At 36.7% G+C, this 27995-nt stretch overlaps 1 protein-coding gene across 1 annotated transcript in view; it reads right to left on the bottom strand.

Annotated features, from left to right (window-relative positions):
• Positions 1 to 1165: 1165 nt before the first annotated feature.
• Positions 1166 to 27995, bottom strand: part of LOC105220013 (cullin-associated NEDD8-dissociated protein 1) — a 46543-nt gene continuing 19713 nt past the window's right edge. The window contains exons 5-10 of the mRNA XM_011196384.3: positions 3043 to 4404; positions 2039 to 2986; positions 1732 to 1975; positions 1524 to 1670; positions 1333 to 1465; positions 1166 to 1266 (exon numbers count right to left, since the gene is read on the bottom strand). Coding sequence (XP_011194686.1) covers positions 1335 to 1465; positions 1524 to 1670; positions 1732 to 1975; positions 2039 to 2986; positions 3043 to 4404 — 2832 coding nt within the window. The 3' untranslated portion in view covers positions 1166 to 1266; positions 1333 to 1334. The remainder of the gene's footprint in view (positions 1267 to 1332; positions 1466 to 1523; positions 1671 to 1731; positions 1976 to 2038; positions 2987 to 3042; positions 4405 to 27995) is intronic.

The raw sequence follows: 27995 nt of genomic DNA, 5'->3' as shown, positions 1-27995 counted from the left end.
GGGTTGTCACATATGGAGATATGGGTTGTTGTCGTATCAGAAAGACGTCTTGGCTAATCCGGTGTGTGTGGAGCCTAAATGTTTCTTTCATATCACAAAATCTAGCTAGTACTTCAAAGTGCTCCTCAAGAAGGTAAACTCAGGATTGCTATCTGCGTTTTCTAGTACAATCGATTAATAGCCAATCATAAAAAAATTATGTTATAGTTGCCAAGGCACTTATACTTCATTATACCCTATCATATACCCTTCATATACCCTATATCACCCTATAACATTGGGGTGATAGATATAATTTGAATTTCAGAGCTCGATAAATGTATTAAAATTCTGCAATAAAAATTGAATGTTTTTTTTTTGTTTTTCTTTTTGTACGTATACGTCATATTCGTGAAAATATCATTTTGTGCAAAATATGTGCCGAACGTCCGTTCTGGAAAATAAATATTCATTTATGATTGCTGTAGTCCTGCATTCAGCGCCTCCGAAATAAAGTACTAAGTAGTATAGTTAATGCTCTTTGGTATGTTAGATCTGCTGACCTTCAACGTGATCTTGGTGTGAATTCATGTGAAACTGCTGAGCGAGGAAACCGGTTGTATCGTAAAATGCCTTCAAACTTAGCAAGGCAACTGGAGCAGCAAATGAATTTCTTTTACATGTAGCTTTTAATTATTTTTTTAATTTATTAGAATTAAATTGTTTGTTAGTATTAATTCAGTGTATATTAGGTACAGTTGTTAAAATAAAAATAAAATAAGAAAATGTATGATTTCAAACAAGTTAAAATACCAAATCAAGGTGAGATAATATTAAGTATATTTATATTAATATAAGCATAGACTGAGTTATATTACTTTCTACTTTACTAGTTCTAAAATACATTTTACTTACTTACCGGAAAGCGAAATAAAATTATCTAAAAATTATTACATAAGGATTTTTTTAGCCAACTAAATATAGTGAATGTAAAATTTCCATAAGCATCAATTAACTCCATAAGATATGCCTTTCCGTTTAGTTCATTTAACTTACCAGACAAGACATCTAAAATTCGGTTTAGGTAATATGTATTTTCGTAGTTCCCGAAGTGATAACCTATGCCATATGGAAACTGAATTCTGATTCTTACATAATAATTAACAAATAATTTATGCGAATGAAATTAATATGAAAATTTAGTTTATTTAGTTAAGAAGATATCTACATATAATACGTAGGCAAAAGCTTTACCATATTTTACGATGACGTATGAGGTTTCCACATCTGATGTAAACAGAAAACATAATAATAATTGAAGTTCTCTATATTACGAACCAGAAAATAATTTACATTTAACTTTGATCCATCGATGCGTTCTCAATGTTGATTGAATTAGAATCTTTTTGAATGCATTCATAAATTTTGCCCAATTCTGGCGTATCTTTGATCGTTTTCAAGAAATCCGTTAAGTGCTGATTTTTGTCTGCAATATAATTTAATTTCGTGACAAAAAAAATAAAAATCCCTTCCTTCTTTCTTACCTGCACTAGGTATTTGTGATAATGCAGATACAGCTCTCAAAGCCGACCGTTTTAGTTCATCCTGTTTCTCATGTTCTTGTTTTACAGAATTTGCTTTCACTTTGTAAGTACACGTTTCTCGCAATTGCAGCACAAACTGGTCAAGTTCTAAACAAAAAAAACAAATGTAATTTACTGTGCAAAGCTATACATTAAACACTAAACATACGTTGTAAAACTGCATCAGGGCATAAAACAGCTAAACGTGCTGTCATTAAATATGTTAGCATTTTTATATCATAATGATCACATAAACCCGCTTGCACGTGTCCCAAAAATTGTTTTACATCAACTCGATCAAGTCCTTGCTCTAACAAAGTATACATACATTCAAATGCAGCTTTGCGAATGTCTAGGCCGTCGTCAACAGTATGCTTAAATGGACCCATTTCAACTTCTCGAATTAGTGCACGCTATAAACAATTGAAAGTGTTTTACAATGTATTTAAGTTGATTGATTAATAAATAAAACTAACCTTTACTTTCGTTTCTGAATATAAAAAAGGCAATAAGGTAGGCAGTAAGTCACGTACTAATGTTGGTTTGTTATGAATGGCCGCATTGAATGTGACCAGTGCTACTCTCCTTACTCCCGGATCTGGATCCCGCAGGGAGGAAAGAAACTCGCCTAGATTTTGTTTCAATAAGTGGTCTATTGGTTGCGGTTGATCGGATATAGTAAATTTTATAGAAGATACTACCACGGCTCTCATAATTGCATTATTAGAATATAGAGCATCGCGAAGCTGTGGTAATAATTCATCTGGGTTAACCAAGATCAGCTTCCCGAGGCATTCTGCAACAACATTTCGAGATCCCTCTTCAGAACTCTCACAATGTTTTATAAGCTGCACCCAAATAGATGGAACGGAAGGTAGCAATTGAGAAAGTCCATGTTGGGTAACAGATAATGATGATATAACTTCCTTCAACGAATGCAATAACAAGTACTGACGTTTCGGCTGTCCTTCTATTTCTTTTAGTATAAGAGGCAAGTAAGTTTTTAAACTACCAACTGCAACGGCACCTAAGGCCAAACTTGATGAACTTTTGACGTCCTCAGAACAAACACCAAAACAATCAATTAAAGTTTGTGGCAAAGATAAAATTGAGCTTAAGTCAAAATTTCGACCAATCTCTCCAATGGTTAAAAGACAAAAACTCATTTTTATATCATTAGATTCGGTTCTTTTTTGAATATAATCAAGAAGACGCGACGCTAAAGGTATTGCTTCCCAGGGGCATTTTAGAGTGAGTGATGCTATACATTTAGCTAAAGAATGATGTGCCTGTTTATGGAGCTGTTCATTATCAATGATTACTGGATCCATAAGTTTATTGAGTAAGGAATTGTAATCCAAATGTTGAATATTTGTTTGGACTAACACTTGAAGAAGATTTAACGTACATGTCAGTGCACTGCCCTAAAAAACAAACAATCTGTATAAGTAATTGATAAATAAAATGAAAAATAACTTACTTGTAATAGTGGCGAACGCACCAGCATTAACACAGCAGGCAAAAAATGCCCATGAGTATCTTCAAGAGCTTTTGGGTGTTTAAGGGCAGTTGCTGTTAAAAGTATTAAACAATATTGAGCAATATGGAGATCTGAATCTGATATTAGCGGCTTAAGTTCAACAATTACTAACTGTAGAATTTGTGAATTAAAAGAAGGGGAATAATTTTCAACCAATTTGTTTAGTAAATCCAAAGAATTCAATTTGAGAGCTCTATTATTTTTTCGTAAAAATGAGCCTAATATGGGAATAAGTTCTTTTATTATTAAAGTCAAATCAATTCGTAAAGGAGATGAAGCTATCATATAAATTGCTTTAACACTACTTAGACGAGTTACTTCATTATTAAGTCGTTCCATCAATATTGGAAGGCAAGTCTGAACTTGCGGAACCAAAAAGTCGCCCATATTTGCCAATATTTGGCCCATACAACTTATAGCACGATCTTTAACTTCTTGGTCAACATCAGAAGTCATTAATTTTTTCAGCGTAGCAGAATACAGATCTTCCACAAAAGGACTTATTTTAAAAGTACCGGGTAATATGGGATCGTCTAAAGGCCTTATAACCTTAACAAGCTGTTGAAGCACTTGGAGTGCTTCTGTAGATATTTTATAAAATGAATCAAATACTGACGAAATTATAATTGGTACCAATGTGGGAATATGAGGTTGGAAAAAATGGGAAGGCGTATGACATGTTAGAAGAGAGCATAAAAATCCTAATGCGCTAATTTTAATGTTACTTGTTGAATTTTTATCACATAGTGCGTAACTTATACCAGGGACAATATCATTTAAATATGGTCCTAAACTTCCAGGTAATATATTTAATAATTCTCGCAGTAAAAGAAAACAGTCCTGACGAGTTTTCATTGACCTTTCACGCATTAGAGGTTGGATAATTTTAATCACATCTTTTAGTTGATCTTGAAGAAGAGAAAAGATCCGGGGAATTTCTTCCATTGAATCTGGATCTTGTGCTGAAAAGCTTGAAGTTTTAGCACTTTTCAATAAAGTTATGTATACGTGAAATATGTCGGACTTCACATTTTCTTCTCTTTCCTTAAAACGCAAAATTAATATAGGTCCCAAGTCTTGGCAAAAACTCTCAATAAATTCTTGTCGCGTTATTATTAAAGCTTCCAAACATTTTGCGGCGGCACGACGAACTTTCCAACTTATATCATCATCGTCACTGTAATCATCACTGTCAACATATTCTCCTTCTTCAGTGTCCATCGCAAGGCAACTATGACCATCATCAGATTCATAGTTATAGTTGGGATCATAACTTAAATATTGAAGACAAATATCCAAAATCTATTTGAAGAAAAATACGTTAATTGATATTATTGACTTAATATATATGTAAATAAATCTTGGTTTTTATTTGATTCTATTTATTATGTTCTATTAAATTCGTTCTATTTGAAATTATGGATTTATATTCATATGAAATATTACTTTAAAAGATACAGGGCATAATGGTCCCTCTAGTATAAAGGAGTATTTTTCATAATATAAAGCTTTTATTTTTTTATGGATTTCGAGCATCCAACTTTGACCCTAATAGTATCTGTCATCTAAGCTTGATCGAAAAATGTTATAAACCACTGAAATAATAGGAAAAGGTAGTAAAAAGTAATAACAATAAGCCTTTTATCGAACTTCGAAGGGAAATATTCGAGTATTCGTTTAAGTACACTATTTTAGTTGACTCATTCTCCCGAAAAAATAAGTTTGATTCAATACCCAACCGATGTTAATGATAATTTGGAACTTTTATTTATGAAAAGCAAGAATGAAACATAAGACCGTTTAGTTAAATTTCATCATTTCATTCATATCCGCCTTCCCAACACCAGGCCGCATTGGGAAGTAAATGTGGCCTTACCACGTCATGGGGCTCTGGCGTGGCATACATACCCCTCCCCACAGTAAACGTAGACCAGGAGGCTAACTCTATATTAGCCAAATGGTCGTAAGAATCAATATGCAAACAAACAAACAAAAAACAAAACAACAACAACAAACAAAAACAACAAACAAAACCAAGCAGCGACAAGGGTACTCCCAGCTCAGGGAGAAAACCACGCTTCCTCGATGCTCTAACGGCAGAGGAGCGTTCGCTGTTCGAGGAGTACGCGAGAGATGACGACGTGCCCTCAACGAGCAGCGGCAGAGTAGGCAAGCCACTACTCCTGGCATCCCAGGCGGGATGTAACCCAAACAAAACAAACCGAGCCCAACAGGAGACGGAGGCACAGGAGGGGTAAATACCCTCCGCTACCTGAGGCATGCTGTCCAGGTGGTCCAGACGATCCCCGTAGAGTAGGAATGAGTGGGGCCACTGTAAAGTGGTACCTTCGACATTTGGACGAGGGAAAATCGCCTGAAGTAGCCAAGGAACTTGCCCTTGGCAGAATACGAGCCGACGGAGGAAACAATGCCAAAAAAGCGCCTGTAACAAAAGGTTCACAGGATAACTCTGACACCAGGCGGCAAGTTAGAGATGAAAGAGCTGGCAAACGTGACAGAAGCCACCACGAGTCCGGAGTCGAGCGGGCCTGCTAGGTCCGAAGAAGCGTCCAGGGTAGTAGATAGCAGCGCAGGTATGCGGACACTCTTAGGAGCGTACGCATTGCAGTACTGCCGCTTAACTACCCACAGATGGCTCTGGTCCCGGCCCAACTCACCGTCCTCCAAAACCGAATAATGAAACGGGTAGCCAAAGGATGGAGGCACGCTCTATCCTTCAATGGCGTCTATTTTAGATCAGGCATGCTACTGGTTGACTGTAGGGACGAAGAGACCGCTACCTGGCTTACGGAGATTGCTCCCAAGCTTGAGGGATGGGACGGTCCAGTCCTTTGCGCCAAACGTGGTGAGGAAATACCGCCTATACTCAGTATGACGGTATTTCTTCCTAGAAGCGCTGATGAGCCTCTTGAATTCGCCATGGAGATGATAACGGCACAAAATGAGGGAATTAACACCTCAGCTTGGCGAATCATAGACAGTAAAAAAGAAGACTCCGGAATAAGACTCTACGTCGGGATAGACGACGTATCTTATAAAATACTCTGGAAGGCGGGCTTCCGCCTAAACTTTAGGTTTAGCGCCGTCCACATGCGCCCTTGGCGGCCCAAGCCCGCGGAAGAAAAGGGAAATGAAGGCGCAAAGTGCAAGGGGGAGCGGAGACAAATGTCAAATCCGCGCCCTTGGATCCCGCCGTGCAGGTTTCTACCCCCGGTGTCATGGACACCACGGAAGCGCTTCCCAAAAAGTCAACAGAGGTGGCACCCTCTACTCAGGAGCTTTTGGAGAGGATGGAGGAGCTAGTCGCTGCAGATAGCAAGGTAAGCGACTCGGAGGACCTCGCCCTCTTGGAGCCCATGCTATGATGGACTCCAGTTTAGAAGTTGCTCAGGTGAACCTGCATCATGCAATGGCTGCATTAGCGGTTATCGCCAGCAGGTTCCTTAAAGACAAACTGAGCATCATCTTAGCCCAGGAACCCTGGGTTTTCAGAGGGGAGGTCAGAGGACTAAACACTGACAACAATAAGGTAATCTGGGACTTATCCAGTGACAGACCTAGAGCCTGTAATGTTCTGAAGAAAGACATTGATTTCTTCTGTATTTCAGAGTTTCTAACACAGGACCTGGTGGCTGTACAAATAAGGGACAAGGAGGAAAAGGAAGTTGTCCTAGTGTCAGCCTATTTTCCAGAAGATACCAGTTGTGCCCTCCTCAACTGTGGAGAAATTACTGGACTACTGTAGGTTACACAAGCTTCCACTTATCCTAGGATGTGACGCCAATGCACACCATGTGGAATGGGGTAGCTCGGACTGCAACCCAAGGGGTGAGTCTCTTTTAGAATCTATTATTTGTAATAAAATGAACGTGGAAAATGTAGGGTGCGGGCTCACCTTCATTAGCATGGCCAGGGAGGAAGTCTTGGATGTCACTCTGAGTAACGACCTTGCGACCAATCTGATCTCTCAATGGAGGGTCTCTTCGGAACCATCCATGTCAGATCATAGGATCATAAGGTTTGTACTCGGAGTTGAGACCAGAAATATCCCACCAAAACGTAACCCAAGGAAAACAAATTGGGATACCTACAGGAAAACGCTTAATCTAAATCTAGGAAGGGTTGACCAGCATGTTAGGGACAGATCTGTAGGGTAACTGGAAAGCAGGGTCACTGCAATTACCCAGTACGTCGTTGACGCTTACCATAACAACTGCCCTATTAGTAAGTCCACCGGCATACAATCGTGCAAATGGTGGAAGAGCAAACTCTCGAAACTCAGAACCTCTGTGCGCAAACTTTTCAACAAAGCGAAACGCACGGGGTGCTGGTTGGAGTATAGTACAAGTCTGACCAACTATAACAAGGAGATCAGACAGGCAAAGAGAGACAGTTTCAGAAATTTTTGTGAAAGCGTCTCCTCGACGCCAGAGGCTGCGAGATTACATAAGGCCCTAGTCAGGGGGAAAAGCGATACTACATTAGCTATCAAACTCCCTAACGGATCTTATACAACTAGCGCAGAAGACAGGATAAAAGTGCTGCTGAGTACGCACTTCCCGGAGTCGATCCCAGAAAATCAGGTTGTGGAGAAAGGCCCTTACCACCCTGAACGCACTGATTGGGCACTCGCGGGAACGCTATTCACAGTGGACTCAGTGAAATGGTCTTTGGGATCTTTTAAGAAACTCAAATCGCCAGGAGTGGACGGGATCTTCCCGGACCTTCTACAGTATGGAGGAGAATCCTTACTAACTCACCTGGTGGGGTTGATGAGAGCGAGCCTTAGCTTACACTCCGCTCTCCTAGAGGATAGCTAGGGTTATCTTCATTCCCAAACTAGGTAGGAAGGATTACTCCTTGGCCAAATCTTTCAGGCCAATTAGTTTAACGTCCTTCATGCTGAAAAGTTATAAAGATAGCAGATAATGAGATTAGAGCAAAGGCACTCAAGGTGCAACCTTTGCACGGAAATCAGCATGCGTACAGACCTGGTAGGTCAACCAACACCGCCCTGTACCAGCTAACGACTGATATCCGGAAATCTCTAGAGGAGGGAGAAGTAGCACTATGTGCCTTCCTAGACATCGAGGGAGCATTCGATAATGCCTCACACTCTAGCATTATCAATGCCATGAAAAAGAGGCAAATTGCCGATCCAATCTGCAGATGGTCGGAAGCGCTGCTTAGCTCGAGGATCGCTGAGACTATCTCAGGGGAAAGCAAAATTCGAATCGGCACCACTAGGGGCTGCCCTCAAGGGGGAGTTCTGTCCCCTCTGCTCTGGAGCCTCCTGGTGGATGATCTCCTAGTGCTACTATCTGAAAACGGAATCCGGTGTCAAAGATATGCTGACGACATAGTGATACTGGCAATAGGCAAATTCGAAAGCACGCTCTGTGATATTATTCAGAGATAAGACCTCTCTAGCAAAACGTTGGCGCGACAAGGTTGGACTGGGCATCAACCCTGCCAAAACAACCATCGTCCCTTTTACTAGACGGAGAACACTGCCGGCTCTAAGGACCATTAAACTTAGCGGCAGGGATATTGAATTCTCCAGCGTAGTGAAATACCTAGGATACCAAGGCAACCAAAGCATGGTGTGTTAACGTCTGGCTGTAGTGAAGCTAAAGCTGGCCAAACTGCAAGGACTAGCCTATCGGAGCGATGAGGACATGTCCCACAGCAGCGATGGAGGCTATCCTAAACCTCACCCCACTGCACTTTGTGATCAAACACTGCGCCGACCAGACCATTCTGCAAATGACAGCGGACGGTTATGGTAAAGGTAAAGTAATATCATCCAGGAACATGATGGAGATTGACGAGAGACTTCCTCTAGCACTCCTTCCTAGAGATGATACCATCCGAGAAACAAACTTCACTAGGAGATTCGAGATCACCCTAGGCAAAATTGACAACTGGAATAGTCAGGCCTTTGAGGCTTTATTGGAAAGTAACTCGCTGCATTGGTATACTGACTGTTCCAAGACGTCTGATGGCATAGGGTACTTTTCCTAGCATTTTCCAGGCAGAAGTTTATGCGATATACCGGTGCGCTGAAATAAACATTCAGCGTAGGTATCATAACGAGAGAATTGCCATCATGAGTGATAGCCAGGCGGCACTAAAAGCTCTTTCCTCATACGAAACGAAGTCACGCCTGGTTAGAGAGTGCATGGATAGACTAAATTATCTATCATCGTGCAACAAAGTTTATCTCATCTGGGTGCCGGGACATAAGGGGATAGAAGGTAACGAAATTGCAGACGAGCTTGCTCGTACAGCTGCTGCAACTATACCAACTGGGCCAGAACCCTTTCTGGCAGTGGGCCCCTACACTATCCGGGATATGTTCCGGGCAGAGGAAAAAAGAGTTAGGGAGGAGCATTGGCGCCATTCAGCTGGTTTGCGTCAATCAAAAGCCCTATTGGGAGGTTATAACACCAGAAGATTCAAGTGCTTAATTAACCTCCCAAGGTGCAAACTAAGGGTATTGGTTGGTATATACACGGGCCACTGTAAGCTCAGGACACATCTTAATAATCTGGGATTGGTCTCGTCGCGGACCTGTCGCTGCTGTGACATGGAGGACGAAACTCCCCTGCACTTATTGCTGGAATGTGCAGCGCTTCACAGAAGCAGGAGCAAAGTTTAAGGATATACCATCCCAACAGAGGGGCGCATCGTCGCGCTAAGTTCTAATACTATCCTGGAATTTTTCAGGGTACTGGGTCTTATGGAGTCGCTGTAGACTTGGAGAGGGCACAATAGACCACTGGTCGTGGTGCTTACCTCAAATTCAATATCTAAATTTCACCATCAATTACTAAAAATATTATATAAATTATTTTATATATACAATATAAAATTCACAAATTAAAAAACTAACGGACATCGAATGAACATCACGCTTGGCTGTGACACTTTGCATAAGTGACTTGTGCGAAATGCCTCAATGTTATGAATGTCGTTTGATGTTATGTATTATATTTATTTAGGCTGCTTAAAGACAGTAAAGTTAAGTCTTTTATGATCTAATATATTTGTTTTAATAATATAATAACTAAAATGAAAAAGCGAGTACGAAAATTTATGTTTTATGAAAAAAAATGGAAAACATTCTCAAAATGGAAGGATACAGAGTTCTCACTGGGTATTCTTTTTTTTCGTGCTCACCTACACAGTCACAATTCCTCGCGTGTCGACCACTGGTTTATATTCATGCCAATGTGAAGTTTCATACTAGTGATGAGCGATATTGCGATTTTTCGATATTGTATGAAGTTTTGTATCAAACTTTGATATAATAAAAATGTTCCCTTGTTTTGTACTGCGTTGTAAATATGCCGTTTTTGGTAATAACAAATATACAGAATAAATGGCAGAAAAAGGCTGGACCCAGATTTAAAAAAAAAATTGAAAATGGCCGTCGCCCACTTATAGGTAAAAAACCATTCCTCAGAAACTACTTGACCGATTTTAATGAAATTTGGTACATAATATTCTTCTAACACCCTGATGACACGGATTAAAAATAGGTGAAATCGGTTAGCAACTTCGACTACTTCCCATATAAATCAATTTTGAATTCTATAGGATTTGTTAACTTTATAACATGTATGTACATTAGTAACCAATGAAGATAACGGAATACAACCATACGGACCATAACTTCTCAAGACCCCGTATATCGAACATTAAAAACTCAGTGCCTAGGGTTACCTTTCCGTCGTGCTCCGGCGGAGTTATCAACCGTGATAAAAATATTTCTTGTTCAATCTTCGTCTTTCGGATATACAAGGGTTTTCTATTGCATATAACCAGAGTTAACGGAATGAATTTGCACTTGTATCCAAATTGTATGTGAGCAAAGTATCTTAAAACTCACACACAGAGAATTCTTGTCTGCAAAACTGCAAAATAATATAGAATAGTGGTACAAAATGATCTCGGAACGGAGGTATTCCAGTTAAAACGAAAACATCAAATTTATTACTTTATAGCCTTTTTACACAGGAGCTAATTGATCAATTAACCGGCCTCTGCTCTATAAAAACAAAAATGTATAACAGCTGATCGGTTATCGAGTAACCGTCAGTGTAAAAGGCAAAAAGGGTTTCTCAACAAAAATATTAATAAACCAATTAATTTGGTTGTCTAAAAACGCTATTACGATATTCGTTCTCGCAGTTTTTTCACATTATTATCATTTCTTCAGCCACTATTTTGATCTTCTATGGTTTTCTCATTGATGATGTGGTAAAATCAATAAGTTTCGTTAAAATCCTCTCGAAATTAGCTAGTGCAAAAAACTGGAATGAATGTCAAAATCAAAATTACACTATACAATTACAATTAATTCGAGTGAAAGCTCTAAATCTAATTTGAGATTTTACCCTTTTATGTTTTAGAGTGGCTGCAGGTGCAGCAAACTACAAATCCTAAAAAAATAAAACACTTTGTAATAGTAAATATGCCGTTTTGAAAAATCTAACATACTCTAGAAATAATTAATTTGTAAATTTCTCTTCATGTTTTGAAATTAACAAAGCAAAAATATTCCCTTTTGCGGAATATGCCCACATTTAAAGCTCTATTACTTGGAAACTATCTCTTTCAGATCATAATCTAAGTGACGAAATTGTATATATTAGCACTAAGGACATGACTGCGTACTTAGTTATCAATCAAAAAAAAAAACTTCGAGTTAGAAAGACTTTGAAATATAGAAGTTTTCATTAAAACATCAATATTTTTTCAAAAAGCGGGAAAATGTAAATTTATACAAAGTTATATTTATGTATGTATTTTGGATAAAATTTTTAGTATATATGATAAAATATGTATTGTAGTTTTGTTTGTTGAAATTCATAAGTGTAATATCATATTTTTTGTTAAATCAAATTTTAAATTTTGTGTTATTCACTGGTTGAAAAATTCGATTTATGGAAGGAAATTTTTATAAAATTTTACTTCAAAACACTATTGCCCATTCAAACGTTCGAGACATGAAAGTTGAACTGTATTTAATCTACAACTTCAAATATCTGTCACACTTCACTTTTCCTTAACATTTTTTCCGCCATTATTAAAATTTATAAAAATGTTACATTCAAAATTTAAAACCGCTCTGACGAAAAACCGTTTGTACACATTTTCAATACCTTACAGAAAGCTGTCACTTTTCAGCTAATGCATATTGCAAACTCAAGTAATCTTGCGTTTACACTGTTAAAAAATCGTAAATTCATAAGTTTATTGCGAATTGTTATAGCAATTTATAAATAGAACTGTATATGGTGAATTCAGAAGGGCGTGGTATATTAAGAACTTGTAAAACCACTACCGACAAAAAATCATCAAATTGAAGCCGAAATATAATATTTGAGGCAGTTTAGTACGCGAACACACCTAACACCCAAGGGCAGCACTATCAATCCGATGGTTTGGCAGCACTCATTAATTTATCTGCACCGCAGTTAGCAGAACTTTCATTCTCATTCTTCCGCGCATTCTTACAGAGATCACACCACTTTTATTCTTTTACACATATTCATCTAGATCACGCCACTTTCCGAATAAAAGTAATAGTGTAGACAAAAGTCGAAGCACGTGTTTTAATCAAGGCAAGGAAAAGCCATCAGAATCGGAAGCAAACATAAGCTGACGATCATAAAACCCATACTGGTGACCCCGACGAAGCGGCAGAACATACTGGCTACCCCCACAAGTGAGAAATCTTTCGAAAATAAAAATATGCTCAACGACGAGCAAGAGACACCGGCTCCAGACCAACAGGCACCAATGCGGGTGGGCACGCTGGACCAAGGGAAAGTTAAGCTCCCAGATTTCGTTGAGGAACATACCGACCTATGGTTCTGGCAAGTCGAGGCGGCATTTGAAGCGGCAGGTATCGTGTCCGACAAAAAACGATATTATACCATAATTGGACAATTGCCTACGCGCGTTATGTATAAACTAGCTGATTTCCTCCTCACCTCAAGGCTCGAATCATTAACGAATTTACCGATAGCACACAAACCAAACTAACAAAACTCCTCAGCGACTTATCACTCGGTGACCGCAAACCGTCACAGTTGTTAGCCGAAATGCGGACAAGGGCCGCAGCTACACCGGTTACAGACGAGCTCCTAAAGCAGTTATGGCTCCGGAATCCGCCTGAACAAATACGCGCAATTCTATCCGCAGACGAGCACATAACATTGGTCATCGCAGCAACGATGGCCGATCGTATCATGGAGGCTACTAAAGACAGCAACTCTTTCATACACGCCGTTCAACAAAACACTCAGCAGACAGTAAACACAAACCCACAGCAAAGCGCCGGCAATGAACCTGCAAGTCAATCAATAGAAATACAACGCCAGATCAATGCGCTTTCACGGGATCTCCGAAACATCAAATGGCCACGCCGCGATAGCCAACGAAGACCAACACCTACACGATCGGGTTCACGAAGTCGCGAACACCACGACACATGCTGGTATCACTACAAATACGGGACGAGCGCACGTAAGAGCAGTCCACCATGCAAGTTTGACACGGCAGCACACAGGAGGACCCAAAAAACTAGTACCCCGAGCTCAAGCCATGGGAGGCGCTTGCCAGCATGGCGACGGCAACAACAACCTCCGTCTTTTCATAAAAAAACGTTTACGACAATCAACATTTCCTCATCGACACAGGAGCAGATATACCGGGGATTCCAGCAACCGCAACAAACAACACTCATAAACCGACTACCCAGTCAATTTACGCGGCGAATGGAACGCCAATACAAACATTCGGACACAAAACTCTGAAACTAAATTTCGGCCTCCGTCGCCCATTTGAATGGACATTTTGCATAGCCGACGTAAAATCGCCAATTCCTAGCGCACTACGACCTGCTAGCTAGTAGACTTAAAAAACAAATTACTAATCGATACAACGACGAGATTACATACATACGGTATAACGCGAGCTACAGCTACCACTGGCATTAAACTTGTTACTGGTACAAACAAATACACAGAATTACTCTCAGAATTTAAAGAACTATTCGCACCGTCACAAAATAAACGCATTGACAAAACTGCAACGTTCCACCACATCGTCACGAGCGGTCCACCAGTGAACGCAAAACCACGTCGCCTCACACCCGAAAAACTAAAAGCCGCCAAAGCGGAATTCGAATACCTGATGGCGAAGGGTATTTGCCAGCCGTCCAAAAGTCAATGGGCTTCGCCACTTCATATGGCCCCTAAAAAGGACAATACCTGGAGACCGTGCGGGGATTATAGGACACTAAACGCCGTCAACGAAAAGGACAGGTACCCCATTCCAAATATCCAGACATTTCATCAAGTATTTGCGGGCAAAAGCATATTTTCAACTATCGACCTAGAAAGGGCGTACCACCAGATACCCATGCATCCCAACGATATCGAAAAAACGGCCATAACAACTCCGTTCGGCTTATTCGAATTTCGATACATGGCATTTGGGTTATGCAACGCGGGCCAAACATTTCAACGACACATCGACAGTGTGTTTCGAGGATTATACTTTGTCGTACCATACCTAGACGACATCTGCATCAGCACCGAAGCTCAACATAAGCAACACCTTCGAATTGTGTTCGAGCGTTTAAAGCAAAACGGCTTAACCGTTAACGGCAATAAATGTGTTTTTGGTCAGTCAAACGTGAGGTATCTCTGTCATTTAGTCACACCCAACGGTATTTTGTCACTGCCAGAAAAAGTAGAGGCAATAAACGCTTACACGGAACCAACCATCGCAAAGGACCTACGACGTTTCATAGCAATTATCAACTTCTACCGAAGATTTATACCCGGCGCTGCACATACTCAAGATATCCTCCAAGCGCTTATTCCGGGCAACATCAAAAACGACGAACGCAAAATACAGTGGACCGAAGAGTCGCGAAAAGCATTCAACGATTTTAAACTAAAATTAGCCAATGCAACCATACTCGCGCATCCACAAGAAAACGCACAACTCACACTATCAGTCGATGCATCAGACAACTGTATCGGAGGCGTGTTGCACCAAATAAAAAACGACGAGGCGCAGCCCCTGGGATTTTTTTCACGCAAGTTAACAACATCTCAACGTAATTGGAGTACATACTCAAGAGAGCTTTTCGCCGTATATAAAAGCGTTAAATACTTCGCCGACCAACTCGAAGGTAGATGTTGCTCGATCTACACCGACCACAAACCAATCACTTTCGCTTTTAAACAGAAACCCGAAAAGGCAGAGCCACGACACCTCCGATACTTGCATTACATCAGCCAATTTACGACTGATATACGTTACGTAAAGGGTAAAGACAGCACAGTACCCGATTTCCTTTCACGCATCAAAGTAATGCAACGCGAACCTATGATTGCGGCAGAACAGAATGCGGACAGTGAACTGAAATCTATTCTTCAAGGGAAGCACAACAGATATATTGCCATATCTCAAACAACAAATGCAAACCTTACATTCCGAAGTCATGTCATACAACCGTTTATTTGGTAGACAATACGCTTTTTCACATAAATGTTGTTTGTAACACCAAATGACGAGACTTCTTGTACTTCACATAAATTCAGAATTTTCTCTTAGTCCCTTATTTGCCGAAAGTCCTCACTGCTCCTTTAAGGGGTTATACCAGTGTGATATTTTCAAAAAAATCTATTTTTTATTCGATAGTTTATACATTTTAAAATATCCTATGAAAGCGTTAAAGTTGTATCTTGAATAGTTTTTGAATGGCAGCGTTCTAAAGAGCGACCACACGCAAGTTAAGGAAGATAACATTCCTCATCTTACTGTCTTAATTATCAGTAACAGACAAGAACTTATCCAAATATGTTTATCAGCTTAAAATAAGTACACAACAGTACAACATGAATGTTCTGTCAATAATACAAATACAGTGATCCCCGCTTAAGTGTCTTTCCCGCTTAAGTGACCATATTTCATTTCAGCTACTCATTTGGCCGGAATCATGTCAGCAGTTGGGGAACTGTTTTTTTTTTTTTTTTTGGCATCTCCGAAGATAGCACATCACTTTTATATTTCAATATTTTTGTAAAAAAAATCTTAAAATATAGCTGAAAATGTACTTTATTATGTCCAAAAAACTTCGAAACATTCGATCGAGTACTTTCTTTTAAAAACATTCACGAAAAAGACCTAATTTTTCATGGATTACACTGGTATAGCACCTTAATAATCGTTGATAAAAATTGAGTTTAGTATGTTGAGCGTGTGCTGACGAGACGAAAAACAATTATCTCGAAATTTTTTCGAATTTCGGTAATGCAAACTGAACAGTATGCTTAATGCAATCTGTTCGAAAAAGCAAAACTGACATCTGCCTCAAAATTTGATATTCGAAAAAGCAAACATGGCAAAGCTGATGCGCAACGAATCGCAAATTTACAAGGCCAAATTCAATTGATGTAGCTACTTTGTCACTCAAGTAATAATTTCTTTATATAAAATAACCGATTTTTATTTTCACTTATATTTAAGTTCATAAATGCAAAAGTTTTGGTGGGTAGTTTCAATGATGATGGACACTGTCATGCAACACCATCACCCGGCTGAGCAAACTACGCAAAAAGCGAAAGTGAAAGTCCTATGACTACCTTTCGAAATAACTTTTGACATTCAAACAAACATGGCAGTTATGGTGAGGTGTGTAAAAATTTTATTAAAAATGTCATACACGAAATGTCGCAATACACGAAATAAAATCCATTATAGGCGCGTTCTTCAATGAATGGGAGGGATCAATAAGATAATAAAATAACACCTGTGCATCTGCCTTTGCAAAATTGTACAATTGCTTATATTTCCCATCAACTCTGAGCGTCTTTTTGTAATTTAATTTAATCCAGTACACTTTTAATTTCATATTCGTTCCATTTTTTATTATTCCCTTCTCTATTTTTCCCTTTTAACAAGTTTATTATATTTTTTCATTTTTGACAACAGCTAACAATTTGCAATCCAGTGTTGCACATTATTGTTGTTATAGTGTTGCTTATTTGCAAGGGTGTAGCAATTGCATCCCTGTACATTTTGTTAGTGAATAAGCAAAAATATGCTCGCTAATTTGCATTTGCAAGGATGCAGGACCATTTGCATCAGATTCTGAATACCCCTATTATATAAACATATGGACATTTCCGTCATGCCGAACGTGACATTCGCACACATTTTAGCTAAAAAAATTATGATTTAAATGTTTTTTTAATTTTGACAGTAGGATTTTTTCATAGTTCCTTATTAGCCCTACATTTAGTGTTAACCCTCTCATGCCCGAATTAAAATGGGCGGAGCTAACATTTTTTTAGGACAGATATGTATATATTAGTCTTAACTCAAATATGAAGTGATAAAAATTTCAAAGTCCTATGTATCCTGGTTTATTAGTTACAGGATGTTGTTTATAGGCACAAATTAAATTATTATAAAAAACTGAACAATTTTCTCATTAAATTTTTTTTAAACATCTCTCTTCTTTATATATTTATATAGTTCACGTTGTTTTTGAACATTTTTTGTATAACCACTTTTGTATAGCTTTTTTCTCGAAACGAGAACGCCTACAGAATGAATATGTGCATAGCTCATACAAAAAAACTTGAAAAAACCGCTGGTTCAAAATATTTCAATAACGAGAATTAGAAGTCGGTAAGTACAATGTTGCTTATTGGGCATGAAAGGGTTAAGGTTGATTTTGGAACGATTTTCATTTTCAAGACAATTGCAAAAAAACAAAGCACGGGTAAAAAAATTGAAGTATTTTTTGCGGACAATTCAAAAGCCGATTTCAGCGAATTGTTAGGCAATATTCAAATATTATTTATTTATTCCAACAAACATTCAACGAGAAACATAACAAAAATTTTCTGTAGTATGGAATGAAAATAATATGAATATGAAGTAGCTTTTATTTCCTCGCAACAAAAAATGCAAATGCATCTAAATTATATAATAAGAAATGTTATTCTAGTTATCCCAGTTATTCTATTTTGAGCACATTGAGTAAATGAAAATGCATCGAGTATAACACTGTTTTTGGATTTCGATATCTGCCTTACTTTATTTTAGAAAACTGCTACGATTCCATCGACAGCTTCTTTTCCATGAGAATTTTCAAAAAGTTGCATTCTAATGAATACTATGTTAATTGCTTTGAAAATCAACCAGGCTTGATAATATAAATTTATTTTAAAGCTGTGAGCAGTTAGCATCAGAAATAAATATATTTTAGAAAAGCAATTAATCGATTTCTTAATTTTAGTTCAGAGTTTTATGAAGAAAATTAAATGTTATGCATTAGCTTATCATTTCTAACAGCTATCGACAAACTTGTTAAAATGAACACTCTTATTTTGATTTGTAAGCCTTTAATTTTCGACAAAAATCTATTTGAATAGCTAGTTAAGTGGAATTTAAAGTGCGGTTTTTGCTCATATGTAAATAAATAATTTAAATGGGACTATTTACATACTTAAATTTGATGCTCCCGATGTCGCACGTGACCAATTTTAAGTAGCTACCAAAATCACAAATCTTCAGATTTTTAAACAATTTTTTTTATTTTAATTGTATACAAATTAACTGTTTATACTTATGATTTTGTGAGCTTCCTTCTTATATTTCCGATGCAGTGGTAACAACTTTTACTTTTTGATGTCGCACGGGACATTAAAATATGGGATAATATGAAAGCAAAAACTTACAGGCTATAAATAAATTTTCAAATTTAAATTAAAATTAAGACAAAAAAAATTTTAATTTTTAAATTTGATGCTCAAGATGTCGCACGTGACCAATTTTATGTAGTTACCAAAATCCCAAATCTCCTGATTTTTGAACAACGAATTTTTATTTTAATTGTATATAAATTAACTGTTTATACTCAATATTTCGCGAGCTTTCTGCTTATATTTCCGATGCAATGGTAACAAGTGTTACTTTTTGATGTCGCACGAGACACTAAAATAAAGGATATTAAGAGAGCAAAAACTTACAGTTATTTGCAATCACTTACTTTCTTATGCATTTGATTATGCTCTTTGTACCCTTTTAAAGGTTTTACACAGAGAACAAATTAATTAATAATATGTTTCTTTATTAATTGTCTTTCTTTTTAAATTAAATAAATTTAAATATTTTCCTATGAAAATATTGAAAAACTTTGTAAATCTAATAACGATTAATAATTTGTCTGTAGTGGACCTTCTGGCGGAAATGCCGATAAGTAAATATAGTGCCATATTTGAAAAAAAAAAAATTTTTTGGTAATTTGTTATTTAAGTTTATTCGATTTTTTTCATGGGACTTTTGTTGGTGTTTATCCAGAATAACGGATGAATACCGTTATTTTATTTTTCGACAGTGCGAAATATCAATTGAAAATTTTAAGGTTTTATGTAAAAAAAATTTAGGAAAGGTAAAGCAAGCTTTTTAAATTGTTTTAGTTCATTCGTTATTTTGGATAAACAACAACAAAAGTACCAAGACAAAATCGAATAAGCATAAATAACAAATTACAAAAAAAAAATGTAATCCAAGTATCCCACTGTATTTATTTTTTAAAGAAAATGTGGTTGCCTTTATAATTATTTCGCTGGCTGTACAAATACTTGCGTATACATTATTTAGCTCAATGATTTTTTCTTTGCTAAATTTAAAGCAAATTTTAACAAACCTCTTGCTTGCATTGCTGATATTATATTAGGTTGGCAAAAATCTCCCTTCCGCTTTTTTGTTCTTTATTCAATGCTTTATAAAGTGTTGCAGTGATCGGATTTAGGTAAAATATGCGCCGTTTCGTTCGGTAATCTGTTTCCATCCAGACGGATACCTCGTAGCAGACCCCCTCCTTATTTGCGAAGAACTCGGACAGCTACTTTTCACAAGCCTCTTTTGAGATCAACTTTACACCACCAAGGCCTTTCGCCATGGACAGGAACAGGTGGTAATCACATGGCACTACGTCCGGGCTATATGGTGGATGCGATAAAACCTCCCATCCGTGCTCCTGCAGCTTCTAACGAGTCATCAACGAAGTATGTGGTCTGGCGTTGTCCTGGTGGAATACTACATCCTTCCTGTTTACCAATTCTGGACGCTTCTGCTCGATCGCCTGTTTCAAGCGATCCAGTTGTTCGCAGTAGATGGTTTAATTAGGCGTCTGGCCATATGGGAGCAGCTCATAGTGGATGATTCCCTTCCAATCCCACCAAAGCTTTTTGTGTATCCAGCCTTCTACAGATGGTTTAAAATGGTTTGGTGACTAACTCACTAACTGGGCGATGTCACAAGATGCCACATGCCGGTCTAACACGATGTTTCCCATGATTTGATCGGTATTCGTCATCACAGGTCTTTCGCCGGCTGGCTTATCCATGGTGTCGTTTTCATCCGCACTGAATTGTCGAAACCATTTCTCCGCAGTTCGAAGGGATAGAGTACCATACCCCAAAACACCAGTAATCTCACGGAACTTTCTCTAGCGGATTTGCCTTTAACGAATTGAAACTTTAAAATAGCGCGAATTTCGGCGTTAGTAAACTCCATGTTTACACGTCTATAACTGTTGAACGCAATATCCAAACTAATCATGCATAGCGTCGTTTTGTAGGTTATGTCAAGACCTTTCAAAAAAGTATAGTAGCGCTTTATACATAGCCGCGAAATTCGAAAGAGCGAAGGGAGATATTTACCAACCTAATATATGTTCGGCATCGGTCTCGCATCAATACAAAGCAATATGTTAACTCGGAACTCATCCTATATTTAATGCGAATATAATATTTATATTTGTTTATTTATGTAATGCGCTTAGTTATAAGCTGAAATATGTACAATTTTAATTCTATTGGGTCATCAAAGTAGAGGTACTTTTTTCAATAGCATTTTTTGTCAGATCACCCGTCAGTCGTTGTCATGTTTTCTGTTCAGTATTGTTTGGCATTTCATCATGGAAAGACTTGCGCCTGAACAAGGTTTACAAATTGTTCAAATTTATTACGAAAATTAACGTTTTGTTAAAAATGTGTTTGGCTCGCTTCGCTCAACTTATGGTCAACATAATCGGCGAAATGAGCGTACTATTCGCAGCTGAGTGTGTTCCTCGAAGACTGTGGAGTGTCGATTCGACGCCGTCATTTGATGCTTAAAATTGAAGCTCGTGACCTGGTAGACATTTGGTTTCAACAAGACGGCACAACTTCCCGCATCAATTAATGTATTTGCTGAGAGAAAACTTCGGTGAGCAGACATTTGAGAGAGATCTTTAAAAAATAAATGCCCAAGAATGTTCTTTCGAATGATAATAAACATTCCCCATTACATTTGAATTTTTTCCTTTTTTTTAGGTAGAGAACCTCAAAATGGGTTACCCTTTATTACATGTACTATTTATGCAATTAATTACCTGGTTCGACTTTGAAAATAATAATACTCAAATTAAAATTCCGAAAACAAAACTAATGTAAAGAAATTGAAATTAATACAGTCATTCACCACTTCTTTTCCATACTCACAAATTGGCAGTCATAAATATTGGGTCGTTCAATTTGTAATTTCGTTTATTTAGTGCAATTTAAACACGATTTTTTTATTGTGTAAAACATTTTATGGAATTATATATTCTCCATTAATCCAATACTTTTTGCCATCTTTCGGGCAAGAGGTTGATTCCACGCACATACAATTTTTAATCCTTGTAGGCAAAAAACTGGTCCAAGAGGTTTGATGTCCTTATTTGAAAGTGAAGGTTCTCCCATATGGTGGATGTGGTAGCACAACCCATTCAAGATGTCTTTTGTCTAGTCATCGAACTTGTATTAGGTCTCGCCGTGTTGGAACGCTATACCTTTTCTATTGATAAATTCTGGCCTGTTCTGTTTAAGTGCATCACTCAATTTGTCCAATTTGGTGATCATAATACATTTCAGAATCCTTCGGTCACAATAAACTTCAAAATAATATCGGATAAAAGCTAAAAAAATAACAGTAACAATTCCCTCATGTGTACTATTTAACAATTTTTTTTACAAAATAAAACTTACTTTCAACTTTTCAAATATATAACGGCGAAGCGGTTAAATGTGAAGTTGACTGCGAAAAAATTGAATAAGATCAACTCTCATCGAACGAAATTACTTAGTGAAGGAACCAATAATATAGCGAACATATTGTTTAAAGTTATTTATATTTTACTTGCAAAACAAGTTGACAATGGTTGAATGTTAATAGACACCATAGATATTGCGACATTTTACAACCAAACAATAGATATAAAAAAAATTTTATTTTAAGCATTAAAATAAGACGAATTTAGAAGTAATTTAAATTACATTTTAGAAAAAAAATTAAAATTTATCTTGTATTCTGCAAAACAAGACACATTCCCACCGGATAATAATTTGATAGTAGCCTCTAGTATTGATGTATAATCGAATTGTAATTTGACGCTTCTCGTATTCTACGCACACACCGCAAAATCGGTACCTACTCTGGACACGGCGTAACTGTGCTATTTTATTAATGCTTGTTGCGGGTTCTACGTTACCGTAATTGGATAATATTGGGAATAATACTGCAGCTGCAACAACCTCTGCCTGTACGTCACTTCGTCACACCCAGGGTCCCGACAGCATTACCGCACTTACAGTAGGGTGCAGTAGTGAGTGCATGCTTGTATGGCATGTACTTATTACTTCATAAAGGAAACGGAATTAATGGAAACAAAAATCTTTTTGTGTTTCAATTCATGTTCAATTGCTAACCAAATTGTACATTATATAAAATATAATACAAGAACTTTTGTAGAAAAAATTAGCAAAATGCGATAAACTCAATGTACCATGGCAACTAATTTCGATTCCCTCATCAATTGGGACTTAGATAAAAGTTACAACAACAACATCAAGGTCTAGACCGGTTTCATAACCACATTAAGTATTTTGGGGCTAATAAAATGTCTAAACTAATTGATATATAACCGATATGTGCTTATGATATACACACCTGCTCCAAATAATAGGTACACCAACTTTTTTCAAGTAAAACACATCAAAAATTGGTTTTCTTTAAATTTTTGAGACAAGTGCCAATTCTATTATTTAGATGTTTACAAGTTAAATTAAATAAACTTCACGTTTAAAAAAAGCAAATTAAATAATATGTATGTATATATTATGTGTATGTACACTTTATGTACATATAGTAATATGTACAGTATGCAAAATCCGTATTCTACTCCCTATTTTTGGCGAAAATATACGAAAATATACTTTTTCAAACCAATTTTGAAAACAAAAACTATATTTGGATGAAAAATTACAGCAGAATTCCAAATGTATTGATTTTTATATAAAAGTTAATAATATTTCCACAAAGACTAAAAATATAGCGTAAACACAAGCAAAATCCGTATTCGTACACCCCTAACTGATACCTGTAATCAATAGCATAAACTAAAATTAGTACTTGGTGAGATATAATTTTTGTTTAATAACTTCGTACAATCACCTTTGCATTGATTTCCACAACTTTTTCGTAAGTTTTCGGGATAACTTCTTACACTTATTTTGTAATGCTACTTGAAGTTGCCCATTTTTAACGATAGACCATAAATTTTCAATTGTGTTTATATCTGGCTTTGCGGTGCTGTTTTTAGGTAAAGTGGACAGTAGTAGAAGATCCAAAGACGAGTATCCAGAGCTATAAGTTTGGAGTCATTATCTTAGTGAAACAGATATTGACCCCCAAACCCATTGGATCTTATACTACTGTCCATTTTACCTAAAAACAACACCGCAATGCCAGTTATAAACCCAATTGAAAATTTATGGCCTATCGTTAAAAATGGGTTGAAATTTACAATATTAGGGACGAGAACAACATTGTAAAGGAAGTGGTAGAAGTTATCCCTAAAACTTACGAAAAAGTTGTGGAAATCAATGCAAAAGAGATTGTACGAAGTTATTAAACAAAAATTATATCACACTAAGTACTAATATTAATTTATGCTATTGATTACAGGTATCAGTTAGGGGTGTATGAATACGGATTTTGCGCGTGTTTATGCTACATTTTTAGTTTTTGAGGAAATATTATTAACTTTTATATAAAAATCAATACATTTGGAATTATGCAGTCATTTTTCATCCTAAATCTAGTTTTTGTTTTGGTTTGAAAATGTCTATTTTCGCTGAAAAAATAGGGTGTACGAATACGGATTTTGCGTAATGTATAATGAATAAGCCTAATTGAAAAAAAAAAAACAAGTAAAGAAAGGCTAAGTTCAGGTGCAACCGAACATTTTATACTCTCGTAATTTATTGACAAATTGACCCAATTTGAAAATCCTATAACAAGTGATACCACAGATCATATACAGTAATTGTGTAAAGTTTTATTTCGCTATCTTCATTGGTTCCTTATGTATATACACATGATAAAGTGAAGGAATAAAATGAAATTCAAAATTGAGTTACATGGGAAGTTGTCGTGGTTGTGAACCGATTTCATTCATTTTCCACACGTGTCATCAGGGTGTCAAGAATATATTATATACCGCATTTCATTCGAATCGGTAAAGTAGTCCCGGAGGTATGGTTTTTGACCCATAAGTGGGCGATGCCACGCTCATTTTCTATTTTGTAGAAAAATCTGAGTGCAGCTTCCCTCTGCAATTTCTTCTGTGTTTCTGACGATTTTCGTTAGTGAGTTAACCCTCTTTTAGTAATTTTCAACTTAACCTCTGTATGGGAGGTGGGCGTGGTTATTATCCCATTTCAATTATACGTAAGTGAACCGACTGCAGAAAGTTTGGTTTATATAGCTTCATTGGTTTGCGAGATATATATAAATAACCGATTTGGGGGCGGAGCCATGCCCACCCCCAAAAAAATTACTTCCAAATATGCTCCTTCCTAGTGCGATCCTTTATTCCAAATTTTACTTTTAGAACTTTATTTATGGCTTAGTTTTGACACTTTATGTGTTTTCGGTTTTCGCAATTTTGTGGGCGTGGCAGTGGTCCGATTTTGCCCATTTTCGAAAGCAACCCTCTCACGGTCACAAGGAACATGTGTTCCAAGTTTCATTAAGATATCTCAATGTTTACTCAAGTTATCCGTTGCACGGACGGACGGACAGACAGACACGGTCACAAGGAACATGTGTTCCAAGTTTCATTAAGATATCTCAATGTTTACTCAAGTTATCCGTTGCACGGACGGACGGACAGACAGACATTTGGTTTTTAACTCGTCTCGTCACCCTGACCATTTTGATATATAAAATGTAATTATTAAGTTAAATCGCCTAGGCCGATAAATCTTCTCACCTTACTGTGAAAAATCAAATTAGTAACAATAAACAAGTTCAATTTGAAAAAAATTATGTTTGTACTTATGTATGTACGGTGGCGAGCAATAATAGATGAATGTTTGTCACTATTACACCTAACTGCTCATAACATCCGTTCAAATTAAGCAATTTTAACCATTTTTTTATTTAATGCATTATTTATTTAATTAATAGAAAACAAAACCGACAGGTATAAAAAATTAAATGGAACAATTCTATTGCTATAATATTGTACATAAAAGCATTCACCCAATTTTGCACGTCATGATTTATCTGGCTTAGTATTCTTTAAAAATGCAAACCGATAACGGTAGGCACTATAACTGACTTTATTTTTTAAGTGTTTCTGTTATTTGTACTACTTTGAATTTCAGTTGTAAAACTGTAGTTAAAGCGATTCACACGTACCCAGTCCACAATTTCCGTAAAACGTTAAAAATTGCATAAAATATGGGAATAATTGATATTTAATATTTGTAGGTTGCCAAGAGAAAAGCATTATCCCGAAAAATTGCCAAAAAATTATAAATTGGTCACAGTACGGTCTTATGCACACAAAAAAGACCCTATGTGGAGCCCGGTTCTAATAGTATAGGCCGCCGGAGGTTACTTACGGCAGTATAAGCTAGAGTTATGGAACGAATTATGAGGCGTAACTATTCCATAACACCAAAATTAGATGCAGAACAATACATCTGGTACCGACCACAGAAAACACTGGAAAAACATCAGGTGAAGCAAACCCTGCAGCATGGGGGAGCTAGTTCAATGGTTTGAGGTTGTTTCAGCTAGTGGATTTAATGGATTATGTAAAAGGAAGAATATCTTGATATTTTCAAATCAAATTTGCAAAAATTCGTTGAGATTAGCGCATATTCCGAAGACGAGTTCATGTTCTAGCTAGATATAGACCCGAAACACATAGCCAAAAGCGTGACAGATTATTAGCCAATAAACATTTTAAAGTTCTAAAGTGGCCTGCACAAAGCCCGGATCTGAAGTCAATCGAAAATTTGCAGACTTTTTAAAAAAAAAATTGTTTGTTTGTGAAAGAGCCCATAAAAATGTGGAAAAACTTTGGCTTAGAGTTCAGACTGAGTAGGCCGAAATACCAAAACGTACAATACGAAAAGCTGGGAGAAACTATGCCAAAACGTATTAAAAGTGTACGAAAAAATAAACGGCTATGAAAAAATAATAATTTTGCTTAATAAATATACATTTTTCACACGTACAAAATTGGATGAATATAGTTATGTACAATATTATAGCAATAGAATTGTTCAATTTTTAATTACTATTTTGTTTTCGATTAGTAGAATAAATAATGCATTAAAAAAAAAAAATTGGTTCAAATTGCTTCATTAGAATGGATTTTATGAACAGTTAAGTGTAAAAGTGACAAACATTCATCCATTATTGCTCGCCACTGTATGTACATATGTATATTTTTACTAGTGCATATTAAAATTCAATCCTGCCTGAAATTTTATTTTCGATACGGTTACAATGATTGCAAGAATAAGCCTAATTTAAAAAAATAAAATGTAATTATTAAGTTAAATCGCCTAAGCCGATAAATCTTCTCACCTTAGTGTGAAAAATCAAATAAGCAACAATAAACAAATTCAATTTGAAAAAAATGACTGCAGAAAGTTTGGTTTATATAGCTCTATTGGTTTGCGAGATATGTACAAAAAAATTACATCCAAATATGTCCCTTCATAGTGCGATCCTTCATACCAAATGTCATTTACTCAAACCGCTTTTTTTGTGTTGTCGCTCAGCTTAAATAATAACATGAATAATCAGAAGAGAGTTAAGTGTTTTTTTAACCACTTTGAGCTAAGTGGAAAAATTCTGTGAGTGTTAAAACCATCGCGACATATTTGGCTAGTGTTTTTGATACACAAGTATGAGAAATATGCGAGTAAGCATGCGGTGTATTTTGAGTGGCGGTGCGCTTGTGCAGGTCTCTGCTACATATGTATATTTTTACTTGAGCATATTAAAATGCAATCCTGCCTGAAATTTTATTTCCGATTTTAGACATTTTATTTTCAATACAGTTTCAATTATTGCAAAGTAAAATTTTTCGATCGTATCAAACCATTTTTCGATCGAAACGGATTCAATGATTAGGCCCAATATGTATTTGAAAATAAATATAAATGAGTAAATATTTCTGTAATTAAAAAATATATACAGTTGTTGACAAAATAATAGCAGCGCAATATGAAAAATGTATTTGGCTGCATAACATTTCATCACATGCACAGAGAAAAATCAGGAAATCATCGAAATGTAATCGAAAAATTGGGAAAAATGTACAAGGAGCTCAAATTAATCAAATAATCACCTGTTCAAACGGTTCCAAATACCTTAATTTATAATGAAGAAAATGAAACACGTGGACGAAAGTGCAAAAAAATGCCTTACAAGCA

The sequence above is a fragment of the Zeugodacus cucurbitae genome, chromosome 3 (assembly GCF_028554725.1).
Source record: "Zeugodacus cucurbitae isolate PBARC_wt_2022May chromosome 3, idZeuCucr1.2, whole genome shotgun sequence".
In the NCBI taxonomy this organism is placed as follows: domain Eukaryota; kingdom Metazoa; phylum Arthropoda; class Insecta; order Diptera; family Tephritidae; genus Zeugodacus; species Zeugodacus cucurbitae.
This window is presented reverse-complemented; position numbering and strand designations above follow the sequence as displayed.